The sequence below is a fragment of the Nerophis ophidion genome, linkage group LG22, assembly GCF_033978795.1.
Source record: "Nerophis ophidion isolate RoL-2023_Sa linkage group LG22, RoL_Noph_v1.0, whole genome shotgun sequence".
Taxonomy (NCBI): Eukaryota; Metazoa; Chordata; class Actinopteri; order Syngnathiformes; family Syngnathidae; genus Nerophis; species Nerophis ophidion.
Genome location: NC_084632.1, coordinates 10253467 through 10269673, shown reverse-complemented (window position 1 = coordinate 10269673; position 16207 = coordinate 10253467). Strand labels below are relative to the sequence as shown.

Here is a 16207-nt window from a genome sequence, read left to right as displayed (position 1 = left end):
ACCTGTCTTGTCGCTTGTAGCTTGGTCTACTTCTGTTCACTCTGTTCATGCCATAATTCCGTCGTGTCACAGTAAGTGTTTTAGTTTTTCCTCTTTGTGTGTGTAGTATTTCCTGTCTTTTGTTCCTGTCAGCACTCTTATTTTGTTTCTGTTTCCTGTTTGTCTCCCTGAGTGCTGTGTCCCCTCAGCTGTGGCTTATTGGCACCTGGCCACACCTGGTGTCAATCAGCCAGTCCCTAATTGAGCCTGTTTTTTCCTCCAGTCAGATGCTGGATTATTGTCGTGTCGTGTGGTGCCGTGTTGATGTCACCACTACCTGTCTTGTCGCTTGTAGCTTGGTCTACTTCTGTTCACTCTGTTCATGCCATAGTTCCGTCGTGTCACTGCAAGTGTTTTAGTTTTTCCTCTGTGTGTGTGTAGTATTTCCTGTCTTTAGTTCCTGTCAGCACTCTTATTTTCTTTCTGTTTCCTGTTTGTCTCCCTGAGTGCTGTGTCCCCTCAGCTGTGGCTGATTGGCACCTGGCCACACCTGGTGTCAATCAGCCAGGCACTATTTGAGGCTGTTTTTTCCTCCAGTCAGATCCTGGATTATTGTCATGTGGTGAGGTGTCGTGTCGATGTCACCACTACCTGTCTTGTCGCTTGTAGCTTGGTCTACTTCTGTTCATGCCATAGTTCCGTCGTGTCACAGTAAGTGTTTTAGTTTTTCCTCTGTCTGTGTGTGTAGTATTTCCTGTCTTTAGTTCCTGTCAGCACTTTTATTTTTTTTCCGTTTCCTGTTTGTCTCCCTGAGTCTTGTGTCCCTTCAGCTTTGACTGATTGGCAATTGGCCACACCTGGTGTCAATCAGCCAGTCCTTATTTGAGCCTGTTTTTTCCTCCAGTCAGATGCTGGATTATTGTCGTGTCGTGTTGTGTCGTGTCGATGTCACCACTACCTGTCTTGTCGCTTGTAGCTTGGTCTACTTCTGTTCACTCTGTTCATGCCATAGTTCCGTCGTGTCACTGCAAGTGTTTTAGTTTTTCCTCTGTGTGTGTGTAGTATTTCCTGTCTTTAGTTCCTGTCAGCACTCTTATTTTGTTTCTGTTTCCTGTTTGTCTCCCTGAGTGCTTTGTCCCCTCAGCTGTGGCTGATTGGCAATTGGCCACACCTGGTGTCAATCAGCCAGTCCCTATTTGAGCCTGTTTTTTCCTCCAGTCAGATGCTGGATTATTGTCGTGTCGTGTGGTGTCGTGTCGATGTCACCACTACCTGTCTTGTCGCTTCTAGCTTTGTCTACTTCTGTTCACTCTGTTTGTGCCATAGTTCCGTCGTGTCACAGTAAGTGCTTTCGTTTTTCCTCTGTGTGTGTGTAGTATTTCCTGTCTTTAGTTCCTGTCAGCACTTTTATTTTTTTTCTGTTTCCTGTTTGTCTCCCTGAGTGCTGTGTCCCCTCAGCTGTGACTGATTGGCAATTGGCCATACCTGGTGTCAATCAGCCAGTCCCTATTTTTTGCAAATACCCAAAGGATTTGGGGTATTTGTTGTGTTACTGGGAGGATGTTCTCCCGAAATGTGTTTGTCTATGTTGTTTGGTGTGGCTTCACAGCGTGGCACACATTACTAAGAGTGTTAAAATTGTTTATATCACAACCATTAGTGTACTCTGTCATCCAGTATGCCTTGCAGTCGTGTGCGTCGTGATGCGGAAGCCACACACAACATGTTGCTGGACTGACAAACGGTTCGAACATGTTGTTGAAGGCGACAAAGCCAATGGCTTCATAGCACGTCCTAATATTTATTATCTGGGTGACTGCCGGCAGTCATTCTAGAGAATATTAGCATCTCCTATCGTCTTCTTCGCTTTGTGACACGGGTCTTATATGGCTCTTTGAATGGTAAAGGATTCCGATCCCAGAACCATGTATATCAAATATTTCCGGATGGTTCAACCGCCACCTGCCCGGATCTAATTAAACTCAATTTTTTTCGTCATGTCACCCGCCTGACCTGCGGTTTATCCGCGGACTCTGCGGATGAGACCGCAAACCGCGCATCTCTATTGGTTATGGTTTGAATTCATATCCAACAATTGCGAGAACTGCTTTTTAATGTCAATATCGGCTGCTAAGTTCTTAATTTTTAAAAATGTTTTCTGCTGGTGGTGTGCCTCTGGATTTTTTTCAATGAATAAAAATGTGCCCCGGCTCAGAAAAAGTTGAAAAACACTGGTCTATCGGACCAGTCTAGTTTGTATTTGAAGAGTTTTACCATTCTGAGAGCTCGGCCCGCTCCTCGGCTCTCTCCAAGTCTAACTCCAGGATCACCAGCTTGCGAGCCACCTGAAAGAAGAGTTCCGGGCATGTTGAGCAACTCCAACGACGCCTTCTGCTCCTATGCACTTTTTACCTCTTCATATTTACGGTCGGCCTCTTCTGCGATGTGCTTGGCCTCCTTCAACTGCATCTCCTGAATCTCCATCTTCTCCTCGTCCTTCATGGCTCGGGTTTCGATCACCTTCATTCCTCTGAAAGGGTGCAAGTCGGGTGGGAGGACCACAGGAAACATTTCATTAGGAGACAAAGGTGGTCTTACGTGGTTTAGTTTTTAACATCAGGACTACTCAACTACAGAGGGCCACAGTTTCAAAAACCCAAAGTCTCAGGGGCCAGACATCGAAATTAGGATGTTTATTTTGAAAGTGCCTTTGCAAGTTATCTAACTAACTAACTAACTTAGATTTATATCGCGCTTTTTCTAAACACTCAAAGCGCTCACAGAGACGTGGGACTCAACATTAATTCACACCTGGTGGTGGTAAGCTACATCAGTAGCCACAGCTGCCCTGGGTTAGACTGACTGAAGCTTGGTTATATTCCTTTGAGACTGTTTTTACTTAATTGCACTATCAATTAATCCCTTATTCTGCCCCCGCTACTTATTTCCAGCGTGTGCAGCTTGACAGATAGTTAACAGCATGAAGAAACGGAAACTACGCAAGTTTTGATGATGGATGTTTCTTCTTTTGTTCAAACCCCGTTTCCATATGAGTTGGGAAATTGTGTTGGATGTAAATATAAACAGAATACAATGATTTGCAAATCATTTTCAACCCATATTCAGTTGAATGCACTACAAAGACAAGATATTTGATGTTCAAACTCATAAACTTCATTTTTTTTGAAAATAATAATTAACTTAGAATTTCATAGCTGCAACACGTGCCAAAGTAGTTGGGAAAGGGCATGTTCACCACTGTGTTAAATCGCCTTTTCTTATAACGACACTCAATAAATGTTTGGGAACTGAAGAAACTAATTGTTGAAGCTTTGAAAGTGGAATTCTTTCCCATTCTTGTTTTATGTAGAGCTTCAGTCGTTCAACAGTCCGGGGTCTCCGCTGTCGTATTTTACGCTTTATAATGCGCCACACATTTTCGATGGGAGACATGTCTGGACTGCAGGCGGGCCAATTAAGTACCTGCACTCTTTTACTACGAAGCCACGCTGTTGGCTTGGCATTGTCTTGCTGAAATAAGCAGGGGCGTCCATGATAACGTTGCTTGGATGACAACATATGTTGCTCCAAAACCTGTATGGACCATTCAGCATTAATGGTGCCGTCACAGATGTGTAAGTTACCCATGGTTTGGGCACTAATACACCCCCATACCATCACAGATGCTGGCTTTGGAACTGTGCGCCTATAACAATCCGAATGGTTATTTTCCTCTTTGTTCCGGAGGACACCACGTCCACAGTTTCCAAATATAATTTGAAATGTGGACTCGTCAGACCACAGAACACCTTTCCACTTTGCATCAGTCCATCTTAGGTGAGTTCGGGCCCAGCAAAGCCGGCGGCGTTTCAGGGTATTGTTGATAAATGGGTTTGGCTTTGCATAGTAGAGTTTTAACTTGCACTTACAGATGTAGCGACCAAATGTAGTTACGGACAGTGGTTTTATGAAGTGCTCATGAGCCCATGTGGTGATATCCTTTACACACTGATTTCAGTTTTTGGAGCAGTACCGCCTGAGGGATCAAAGGTCCGTAATATCATGGCTTACGTGCAGTGATTTCTCCAGATTCTCTGAACTTTTTGATGATTTTACGGACCGTAGATGGTAAAATCTCTAAATTCCTTGCAATAGCTCGTTGAGAAATGTTGTTCTAAAACTGCTCAACAATTTGTTTACAAAGTGGTGACCCTCGCCCCATCCTTGTTTGTGAATTACATAGCATTTCATGGAAGCTACTTTTATACCCAATCATGGCACCCACCTGTTCCCAATTAGCCTGCACACCTGTGGCATGTTCCAAATAAGTGTTTGATGAGCATTCCTCAACTTTATCAGTATTTATTGCCACCTTTCCCAACTTCTTTGTCACGTGTTGCTGGCATCAAATTTTAAAGTTAATGATTATTTGCACACAAAAAAAAAGTTTATGAGTTTGAACATCAAATATGTTGTCTTTGTAGCATATTCAACTGAATATGGGTTGAAAATGATTAGCAAATCATTGTATTCTGTTTATATTTACATCTAACACAATTTTCCAACTCATATGGAAACGGGGTTTGCACTTGGAGTTGTGAAAAATGTCTCAAATATGTAGTTTTGCACAATCAAGGTAGTGTTTTTGGTGTGTAATAGTCTGGATGAAGTGCGGCACTTATGCGACTAACCTCTCGCTCTCGTCTGCAGCCTTTTCCGCCTCCTCCAGTTTCTGCAGCGCGGTGGCCAGCCTCTCCTGGGCCCGGTCCAGCTCCTCCTCCACCAGCTGGATGCGACGGTTCAAACCTGCAACATCACCCTCTGCCTGAAAGAAAATAGCACGTGGTGTCATTCCTGAAGCTGGTAAGAGTGAGCATGCTTCTGCTACAAACCCCGTTTCCATATGAGTTGGGAAATTGTGTTAGATGTAAATATAAACGGAATACAATGATTTGCAAATCATTTTCAACCCATATTCAGTTGAATATGCTACAAAGACAACATATTTGATGTTCAAACTGATAAACATTGATTTTTTTGCAAATAATCATTAACTTTAGAATTTGATGCCAGCAACACGTGACAAAGAAGTTGGGAAAGGTGGCAATAAATACTGATAAAGTTGAGGAATGCTCATCAAACACTTATTTGGAACATCCCACAGGTGTGCAGGCTAATTGGGAACAGGTGGGTGCCATGATTGGGTATAAAAGCAGCTTCCATGAAATGCTAAGTAATTCACAAACAAGGATGGGGCGAGGGTCACCAATTTGTAAGCAAATTGTCAAACAGTTTAAGAACAACATTTCTCAACGAGCTATTGCAAGGAATTTAGGGATTTGACCATCTACGGTCCGTAAAAGCATCAAAAGGTTCAGAAAATCTGGAGAAATCACTGCACATAAGCGATGATATTACAGACTTTTGATCCCTCAGGCGGTACTGCTCCAAAAACCGACATCAGTGTGTAAAGGATATCACCACATGGGCTCAGGAACACTTAATAAAACCACTGCCAGTAACTACAGTTGGTCGCTACATCTGTAAGTGCAAGTTAAAATTCTACTATGCAAAGCGAAAGCCTTTTATCAACAACACCCAGGAATTCCGCCGGCTTCGCTGGGCCCGAGCTCATCTAAGATGGACTGATGCAAAGTGGAAAAGTGTTATGTGGTCTGACGAGTCAACATTTCAAATTGTATTTGGAAACTGTGGACGTGGTGTCCTCCGGAAGAAAGAGGCAAATAACCATCCGGATTGTTATAGGCGCAAACTTCAAAAGCCAGCATGTGTGATGGTATGGGGGTGTATTAGTGCCCAAGGCATGGGTAACTTACACATCTGTGAAGGCACCATTGATGCTGAATGGTCCATACAGGTTTTGGAGCAACATATGTTGTCATCCAAGCAACGTTATCATGGACGCCCCTGCTTATTTCAGCAAAACAATGCCAAGCCACGTGTTACAACAGCGTGGCTTCGTAGTAAAAGAGTGCGGGTACTTTCCTGGCCCGCCTGCAGTCCAGACATGTCTCCCATCGAAAATGTGTGACGCATTATGAACAACTTCAGCTGTACATCAAGCAAGAATGGTTAATAATTCCAGTTTCAATGCTTCAACAAATTGTTTCCTCAGTTCCCAAACGTTTATTGAGTGTTGTTAAAAGAAAAGCTGATGTAACACAGTGGTGAACATGCCCTTTCCCAACTACTTTGGCACGTGTTGCAGCCATGAAATTCTAAGTTAATTATTATTTACCAAAAAAAAAAATTTATGAGTCTGAACATCAAATATCTTGTCTTTGTAGTGCATTCAACTGAATATGGGTTGAAAATGATTTGCGAATCATTGTATTCTGTTTATATTTACATCTAACACAATTTCCCAACTCATATGGAAACGGGGTTTGTACTTCTCCAGCCCATCAAAAAAAAGAGGGAAAGGGAAAAGAGCGAGTGGACGTTGGGAGGAAGACAAGACTAAAGGACAGCAGGAGGACATCTTGCTTTATTTTTATGTTCTGGACCGCATAGTCATTTCAATTTCCAGCACACACTTTTAGTGGATGTCGACATCTAAATGAGGAAATTGATAGTTTTGTAGCTTTCTGGTGCTTTTTTTTTTCCTCTCCTTCCATGACCAACCAGGAGAAAGTTCAACTTTTGGTTTCAATTAGTGACAGAATGATACTGGCGTAATCAGTTCACTGGGAAGGAATTGTGTGGGATTGATTACTGACCCATCATGTCTTGGAGCCACTGAGTCAAAATGGAATGCTCTACCAGCAACAAGAACAATATGACACTGACAGTGTATAATACAGGAGTTCAGAACTTTCAGAGAAAGCTTCTCCTATGCCACTGAAAAGTTGATATCTAAAAAAATAAACATCCGTATTTGAAATGAGGATTCAAATATGGAGTTACCACAAGTAGGGATAGGTAAGGAATTTGGAACTTTTTTAGGCAATGACTAATTTTCATTGGTAATCAAACGGTGCCACATTTGGTTATCTTTGTTGCTCGTGACTAAACACGGACTCAGCCAAACTCCCTCTAAGTTATGCAATTGCAAAATATTAACGCCACAAAGCAAGTACGCTTGGTAGAAAACACTCGAACGTAAACTGAGGCTCTACTCTTCCAAAATGCGCTAGCTTGGTGCTAATTTACAAACCCCGTTTCCATACGAGTTGGGAAATTGAGTTAGATGTAAATATAAACGGAATACAATGATTTGCAAATAATTTTCAACCCATATTCAGTTGAATATGCTACAAAGACAACATATTTAATATTCAAACTCATAAACTTTATTTTTTTTGCAAGTAATAATTAACTTAGAATTTAATGGCTGCAACACGTGCCAAAGTAGTTGGGAAAGGGCATGTTCACCACTGTGTTAAATCACCTTTTCTTTTAACAACACTCAATAAACGTTTGGGAACTGAGGAAACTAATTGTTGAAGCTTTGAAAGTGGAATTCTTTCCTATTCTTGTTTTATGTAGAGCTTCAGTCGTTCAACAGTCCGGGGTCTCCGCTGTTGTATTTTACGCTTCATAATGCACCACACATTTTCGATGGGAGACAGGTCTGGACTGCAGGGGGGACAGGAAAGTACCCGCACACTTTTTTTACGAAGCCACGCTGTTGTAACACGGGCTGAATTGGCTTGGCATTGTCTTGATGAAATAAGCAGGGGCGTCCATTAAAAGGACGACGCTGAAATGGCAGCATATGTTGTTCCAAAACCTGTATGGACCTTTCATCATTAATGGTGCCTTCACAGACGTGTAAGTTACCCATGCCTTGAACACTAATACACCCCCATACCATCACAGATGCTGGCTTTTCAACTTTGCGTCTGGATGGTTCGCTTCCCCTTTGGTCTGGATGACACGATGTCGAATATTTCCAAAAACAATTTGAAATGTGGACTCGTCAGACCACAGAACACTTTGCCACTTTGCATCAGTCCATCTTGGATGATCTCGGGCCCAGAGAAGCGGGCGACGTTTCTGGAATTTGTTGATAAATGGCTTTCGCTTTACATAGTAGAGCTTTAACTTGCACTTACAGATTTAGCGACAAACTGAATTTAGTGACACTGGTTTTCTGAAGTGTTTCTGAGCCCATGTGGTGATATCCTTTAGAGATTGATGTCGGTTTTTGATACAGTCTGACGGATGGAAGGTCACGGTCATTCAATGTTGGTTTCCGACCATGCCGCTTATGTGGAGTGATTTCTCCAGATTCTCGAAACCTTTTGATGATATTATGGACCTTAGATGTTGAAATCTCTAAATTTCTTGCAATTGCACTTTGAGAAACGTTGTTCTTAAACTGTTTGACTATTTGCTCATGCAGTTGTGGACAAAGGGGTGTACCTCGCCCCATCCTTTCTTGTGAAAGACTGAGCATTTTTGGGAAGCTGCTTTTATACCCAATCATGGCACCCACCTGTTCCCAATTAGCCTGCACACCTGTGGGTTTTTCCAAATAAGTGTTTGATGAGCATTCCTCAACATTATCAGTATTTTTTGCCACCTTTCCCAACTTCTTTGTCACGTGTTGCTGGCATCAAATTCTAAAGTTAATGCTTATTTGCAGAAAAAGAAATGTTTATCAGTTTGAACATCCAATATGTTGTGTTTGTAGCATATTCAATTGAATATGGGTTGAAAATGATTTGAAAATCAATGTATTCCGTTTATATTTACATCTAACACAATTTCCCAGCTCATATGGAAACGGGGTTTGTACATTGGATTTTCCAAAGTCAGGCTGCTATTAGCATCAGCATTTTTACATGGCGATTTCAACAGCTCCAAATTTGGTAATGCAAATTACAAATAGGATGAATTAATAATCGAACAGCTGGTCTGTAATAAGCACGGTACTTTCAGTATACACACTTTGTAGGGCGCAACATCACACATTCAACTTCACAGTAAAAGCTCTTCTTCATTTGAGAACATACTGCCACAAGCGGTGGAAAAGTGTTTTACAACTTAGCACCCCGGTGGCCTATACGGACCACCACTGAGAAACATCCATCCATCCATTTTCTACCGCTTGTCCTGTTCGGGGTCGTAGGGGGCGCTGGTGCCTATCCCGGCTGCATTTAGGGTACACCTTGGACAAGTCGCCACCTCATCGCAGGTGACAGACAACATTCCCACCAACATTCACATACTGGGGCCAAACATATATTTTTTTTAATAAATAGGGTCTGTCAAAACCTAAATGAATCTTCAATAAAGGATTTAAAGGTCTACTGAAATTAGATTTTCTTATTTAAACGGGGATAGCAGGTCCATTATATGTGTCATACTTGATCGTTTCGCGATATTGCCATATTTTTGCTGAAAGGATTTAGTAGAGAACATGGATGATAAAGTTCGCAACTTTTGGTCGCTAATAAAAAAGCCTTGCCTGTACCGGAAGTAGCAGACGATGTGCGCGTGACGTCACGGGTTGTGGAGCTCCTCACATCCTCACATTGTTTACAATCATAGCCAGCAGCAGCTAGAGCTATTTGGACCGAGAAAGCGACAATTTCCCCATTTATTTGAGCGAGGATGAAAGATTTTTGGATGAGGAAATTTAGAGTGAAGGACTAGAAAAAAAGGCGAGAGGGGGGGGTTGCCCACATCTGAGGTCCTCTCCAAGGTTTCTCATAGTCAGCATTGTCACTGGCGTCCCACTGGATGTAAATTCTCCCTGCCCACTGGGTGAGTTTTCCTTGCCCTTTTGTGGGTTCTTCCGAGGATGTCGTAGTCGTAATGATTTGTGCAGTCCTTTGAGACATTTGTGATTTGGAGCTATATAAAAAAACATTGATTGATTGATTGCAGTGGGAGCGATTCAGATGTTATTAGACACATTTACTAGGATAATTCTGGAAAATCCCTTATCTGCCTATTGTGTTACTAGTGTTTTAGTGAGATTAAATAGTACTTGAAGGTCGAAGGAGTGTGGCCACGGGTGTTTTGACGCCAGAGTCTATGAGGGAAGTCACGGCAGCAGCAGCAGGACGGGAGCTTCGCTGATTTCTCCGGTAAGAGCCGACTTATTACCACAATTTTCTCACCGAAAACTGCCGGTTGACATGGAGTCGGGATCCATGTTCGCTTGACCGCTCTGATCCATAGTAAAGCTTCATCTTCGGGAATTTTAAACAAGGAAACAACGACTGTGTTTGTGTGGCTAAAGGCTAAAAGCTTCCCACCTCCATCTTTCTACTTTGACTTCTCCATTATTAATTGAACAAATTGCAAAAGATTCAGCGACACAGACGTCCAGAATACTGTGTAATTATGCGATTAAAGCAGACTGCTTATAGCTTGGATCGGGCTGGAAAATAAAGTCCGCTACAACCCGAGACGTCAAACGCACGCGTCATTATACCACAACGTTTTCAACACGACACTTTGCGGGAAATTCAATTTAGTAAACTAAAAAGGCCGTATTGGACCGAGAAAGCGACGATTTCCCCATTAATTTGAGCGAGGATGAAAGATTTGTGGATGAGGAAAGTGAGAGTGAAGGACTAGGAAAAAAATAAAAATTAGACGGCAGAGCGATTCAGATGTTATTAGACACATTTACTAGGATAATTCTGGAAAATCCCTTATCTGCTTATTGTGTTAGTAGTATTTTAGTGAGATTATATGGTCGTACCTGTACAACCTGAAGTTTGGCCCTGCAACTTTCTTCAGCACGAGTCGACGGGTTTTGGCGATGCCCATCTCTGCCCTTCGCAAGGGACCCTCTTCGAAACACGATCTTTCGAAATGATTGCTACATAATAAATTGCACTTTGTGTGTGGTCCAATCCAACCGTGTTCGCTTGACCGCTCTGTTTTATAGTAAAGCTTCACCGTCATCTTTCGGTAATACAAACAATAAAACACCGGCCGTGTTTTTGTTGCTGAAGACGGCCGCAATACACCGCTTCCCACCTACAGCTTTCTTCTTTGACGTCTCCATTATTCATTGAACAAATTGCAAAATATTCAGCAACACAGAGTCCAGAATACTGTGGAATTATGCGATGAAAACAGACGACTTATAGCTTATACCACGACGTTTCAGCAGGATACTTCGGCGCGAAATTTAAAATTGCAATTTAGTAAACGAAAAAGGCCGTATTGGCATGTGTTGCAATGCATCATTGATATATAAACTATCAGACTGCGTGGTCGGTAGTAGTGGGTTTCAGTAGGCCTTTAAGGTACAAGTCATGTCAATTTCCGCCAACTTTGCACGTGCAATTAGAGGACAATGGACGTCTCCTTATCTTTCTCTCCTTCCAAAACAAAAGCAGGAGGAGGAAAAAGAAAGCAAATAAATTCAGGCATTTCCTCTCAGTTGTGCAGAGTATTTGTCAAGCCACCACCACCACTATCTTTTGGGGTGGGGGGTGGGCTGCCAACTGAGAACCATCAATGACTGCCCAGAAGGAGAGAGCGGGTCTTAAACACATCACTATTTCTGCAGAGAAATTGCTAGCTACTAAGAGCTCCAAGCACTACAAATGTACTTCAGACTGTGGACTGTGAAAAGAAGCAGCTTAGACAAACATGACTTTTTGTGTCGCGTTGCAGGGCGGCGGTTAGTAGGTCAGTGACTCATTAAGCTGCTCACAGAAGTCAGTCTGAAGCACACATCTGCAGCTTCGTCCTTCTTTCCACACTGATAGGAAGACGAAAGCAAACACTGCTCGACAGACCCCAACCTTCTTCCTCTATGTCAAGAAATACATGGATAGTACAAACCCCGTTTCCATATGAGTTGGGAAATTGAGTTAGATGTAAATCTAAACAGTGATTTGCAAATCCTTTTCAACCCATATTCAATTGAATGCGCTACAAAGACAAGATATTTGATGTTCAAACTCCTAAAACGGCTGCGAAGACGCACTGCGTGAGGCACCTGTTCTCCCGCCTCATGGTGATAGATCAGGGGTGCCCATTACATCGATCGCGAGCTACCAGTCGACCGCGGGGGGTGTGTCAGTCGATCTCCAGCCAGGCTTTTAAAAAAAATAGACCTAAAAATTAGTGATCATCAATCTTCACCAAGACGTCACTTAAATGACATTCACGGTACCGGAGGGTCTTGTGAGATGACGCTGGCTGCTGCAAGATCATTATTATTAAAATATGACAGAGAGGAAGGCGAGAAACACTTTTTATTTCAACAGACTCTCGCGCCGTACCTTCCGTCAAAACTCTAAAGGCCGACTGCACATTTCCTATCTTCACAATAAAAGCCCTGCTTCATGCTGCCCGCGCTAACTAAATACAGAGTCTCGGAAAACTGGCGTGCACAAGCGATCTCTCAGAAAGCTGGCGTGCACTTCATTTGTGCACGCCAGCTTTCCGGGACTCTGTATTTAGTTAGCGCAGGCAGCATGAAGCAGGGCTTTTATTGTGAAGACAGGAAATGTGCAGTCGGCCTTTAGAGTTTTGACGGAAGGGACGGCGCGAAAGTCTGTTGAAATAAAAAGTGTTTCTCGCCTTCCTCTCTGTCATTTTTTCATAATAATGAACTGGCAGCCGCCAGCGTCATCTCACAAGACCCTCGGGTGCCGTGAATGTCAATCAAGCAAGCTACGGAATTTGCCGCCAATGTTTTTCTTGTAAAGTGTATGGAAGCTGGATGAGTTAGATGCCAAAAACCAACCACTTTCATGTGGTATTGTACAGAAAGGACAACTTTTTTTCTCCTCCATTTGAAAATGTGGGCGTTATCATCATTACTGTCTGATTCCAATCAATGCAAGTCATCAGAATCAGGTAATACACCAACTTATATTCTTGTCTTCATGAAAGAAAGACATCTATATGTGTTACACATGCTTGTATTATCATTAAACACATTTAACTTGTTTACAAAAAAGTCTCTTCCATAAGTAAATAAATATAAATGATATATATAAATGATGTAGATCCCCTCGAGTTGGTCAATTGAAAAGTAGCTCGCCTGCAGAAAAAGTGTGGGCACCCCTGCCATAGATCATTCTTGCTATTACTCGGCTGCAGAATAAGTGACAGCAAAGCAAGTCAAGTGCAGCGGCAGCGATCGTTTATTTGTTCCTCTCTCCTGGACTTTTAACATGGAGGATTACCGTACATATCGAAAATAACACGGTTTTCTAAACTGGACTTTCAATCGAAGCAGGAGGTAAAAATTAAAGCATGGGTGTCAAACTCTGGCCATTTGGCCCTTGAGGTAATATCAAATTAACATTAGAGCTGGCCCGCCGGTAACACCACATTCACCGCTAATACTCATACTTGCCAACCCCGAAGTTTAGTGCCCTTCCCGAAAATCTCCCTGGGCAACCATTCTCCGGATTTCCACCCGGACAACATTATTGGGAGCGTGCCTTATTATAGGCACTGCCTTTAGCGTCCTCTACAACATGTCGTCACGTCCTCTTTTCCTCCATATAAACAGCGTGCCGGCCAAGTCACATAATATATGCGGCTTTCACAAACACATACTTGGTCAACAGCCATACAGGTCACACTGAGGGTGGCCGTATAAACAACTTTAACATTGTTACAAATATGCGCCGCACTGTGAACCCACACCAAACAAGAATGACAAAACACATTTAGGGAAAACACCCGCACCGTAACACAACATAAACACAACAGAACAAATACCCAGAACCCATTACAGCACTAACTCTTCCGGAATGCTACAACATACACCCCCCCGCTACCACCAAACCCCGCCCACCTAATTTTTATTTTATTTTCAAATTTATTAGCCTGTGGAAAAAGTTCATGTTGATATTTACCTCAGAAGGCTGCAAATAGAAAAGAGGCTTTCATTTTGTTTTATTACATTTTATTTAATATACCACTGATGTTTTTTCGTTTGTTTTTTGAAAGTTGATTTTGCACTATTACGTCATATAAGCTCTGCCTGTTCCATGGGAGGAAGCCCGAGTACCCGGAGGGAACCCACGCAGTCACGGGGAGAACATGCAAACTCCACACAGAAAGCTCCCGAGCAGATGCACTAACCCCTGTCCCACCGTGCTGCCATATTTAAGCCTTGCTTGTTCAATATTCATTGCAAAACTTGTTTGGGTCCCTATTAAAAGGTTAATTTGTCCAACCTTGGCCCGCGGCTTTGTTCAGTTTAAATTTTGGCCCACTCTTTATTTGAGTTTGACACCCCTGAATTAAAGGAAGACTAACGCCGGAGCTAAAATGTTTGCTTCAGAAAGTGATCTCCATCAAGACGGAGAGACTTTTAAAACTGAAGAAAGATAAGGAAGACTTCTATAAACAAGTTATTGATGCTTTTGTTCAGAGGAGCGGCGCATGGACTTCATTTATAAGTAGAAGTAAGACCATAACTAGGTTTTTTTTTTATTAAATGTGCTTTTTGTGTGCTACAGTTTGTATGTGTAAAGAATGCTGGTATGAGCTTTTAAACATAACCCGTTAACTGCTGCCAATCAAAAGGTGAATAAGATACTCTTAGGGTTTTTATGTTTATAAATCTGACTGTGATGAAGTCAGTGCCTCACCAGCCATGAACTTCACCGCACGTCACTGATATGTAGTTACTTTATATGAAGTCAGCTTTCAGCCCCCAAGTCAAAAAGTGGGTCCAATCACTTCTGCAATGTGGAATATTTCAGAAAGTAAAGACCTGGTTTCCTTCTAGGACAGGGGTAGGGAATCTATGGCTCTAGAGCCAGAAGTGGCTCTTTTGATGACTGCAGGCTCTTAGATTATTCTTATCTTACATTGCTTAACACAATAATCAATGAATAATTCCACTGGTAATCAGTGTTAAAAATAACGTTCAAAATGTAAAAAAATTCTCGTGCATTTTTATCCCTCCATCCGTTTTCTACCGCAGTGTTTTTCAACCTTTTTTGAGCCAAGGCACATTTTTTGCGTTTAAAATATCCGGAGGGACACCACCAGCAGAAATGTATTAAAAATGTAACTCAGTTGACAGTAAAAAGTCGTTGTCACAACTGTTGGAAACAAATTTAAAGCATAACCAAGCATGCATCAATATAGCTCTTGTCTCAAAGTAGATGTACTGTCACCACCTGTCACATCACGCCGTGACTTATTTTGAGTTGTTTGCTGTTTTCCGGTGTGTCGTGTTTTAGTTCTTGTTTTGTGCTCCTATTTTGGTTGCTTTTTCTCTTTTTTTTGGTATTTTCCTTTAGCAGTTTCATGTCTTGCTTAGAGCGCTTCTTCCCGCATTTACTTTGTTTTAACAATCAAGAATATTTCAGTCGTTTGTATCCTTCTTTGTGGGGACATTGTAGATTGTCATGTTCGGATGTACATTGTCTTTGCTCTACAGTAAGTCTTTGCTGTCGTCCAGCATTCTGTTTTTTGGTTTACTTTGTAGCCAGTTCATTTTTAGATTTGCTCTGCATAGCCTTCCCTAAGCTTTAATGCCTTTTCTTAGGGGCACTCACCTTTTGTTTATTTATGTTTTAAGCATTAAACACCTTTTTTTTTTTTTTTTTTTACCTGCACCCTGCCTCCCGCTGTTTCCGACATCTACAAAGCAATTAGCTCTAGACATCACCGACCACTCAACAACACCACATTATTTTCAGACTGTAATTACTAAATTTGCAAAAAATATTTTTAACCCATCCATCCATTTTCTACCGCTTATTTATCCCCTTTTGGGGTCGCGGGGGGCGCTGGCGCCTATCTCAGCTACAATTGGGCGGACTGTCCAGGGTGTACCCTTCCTTCCGCCCAATTGTAGCTGAGATTTTTAACCCATATAGGTGAAATTAGATAATCTCCCACGGCACACCAGACTGCATCTCACGGCACAGTGGTTGAAAAAGATTGTTCTACCGCACTTGTTCTAGAAGTCAAGAATGGTAAGAAGTATTTTATTCATTATTAGTTAGCTTCAAAAAAAAGTTATTAAAAAGAATAGCATACGTGTTATACCCTAATGTTGGTTTTACATAAAAATGCACACATTTAGTTGTATTTAGTGTTTAAAAAACATTATATGGCTCTCACGGAAATACATTTTAAAATATTTGGCTTCCATGGCTCTCTCAGCCAAAAAGGTTCCCGACCCCTGTTCTTAGGAGCAATTCATCCATCCGTGTTGTTTCAAAGAGCTTGTCTGTTTTGCAGCAAGTCAGTCCTTCCAACCTCACTTTGTCTTTTTCCAGCATTGAAAGGCCGGGCTGCAGCC

At 42.0% G+C, this 16207-nt stretch overlaps 1 protein-coding gene across 4 annotated transcripts in view; it reads right to left on the bottom strand.

The window, feature by feature from the left end:
• tpm4a (tropomyosin 4a) overlaps positions 1-16207 on the bottom strand; it is a 96452-nt gene that overhangs the window by 21159 nt on the left and 59086 nt on the right. For all 4 annotated transcript variants that reach the window (XM_061883236.1, XM_061883235.1, XM_061883239.1 and 1 more), the window contains 3 exons: positions 4671-4804; positions 2392-2509; positions 2254-2324 (listed from right to left, as the gene is read on the bottom strand). In XM_061883236.1, the coding sequence (XP_061739220.1) occupies positions 2254-2324; positions 2392-2509; positions 4671-4804 (323 nt within the window). The remainder of the gene's footprint in view (positions 1-2253; positions 2325-2391; positions 2510-4670; positions 4805-16207) is intronic.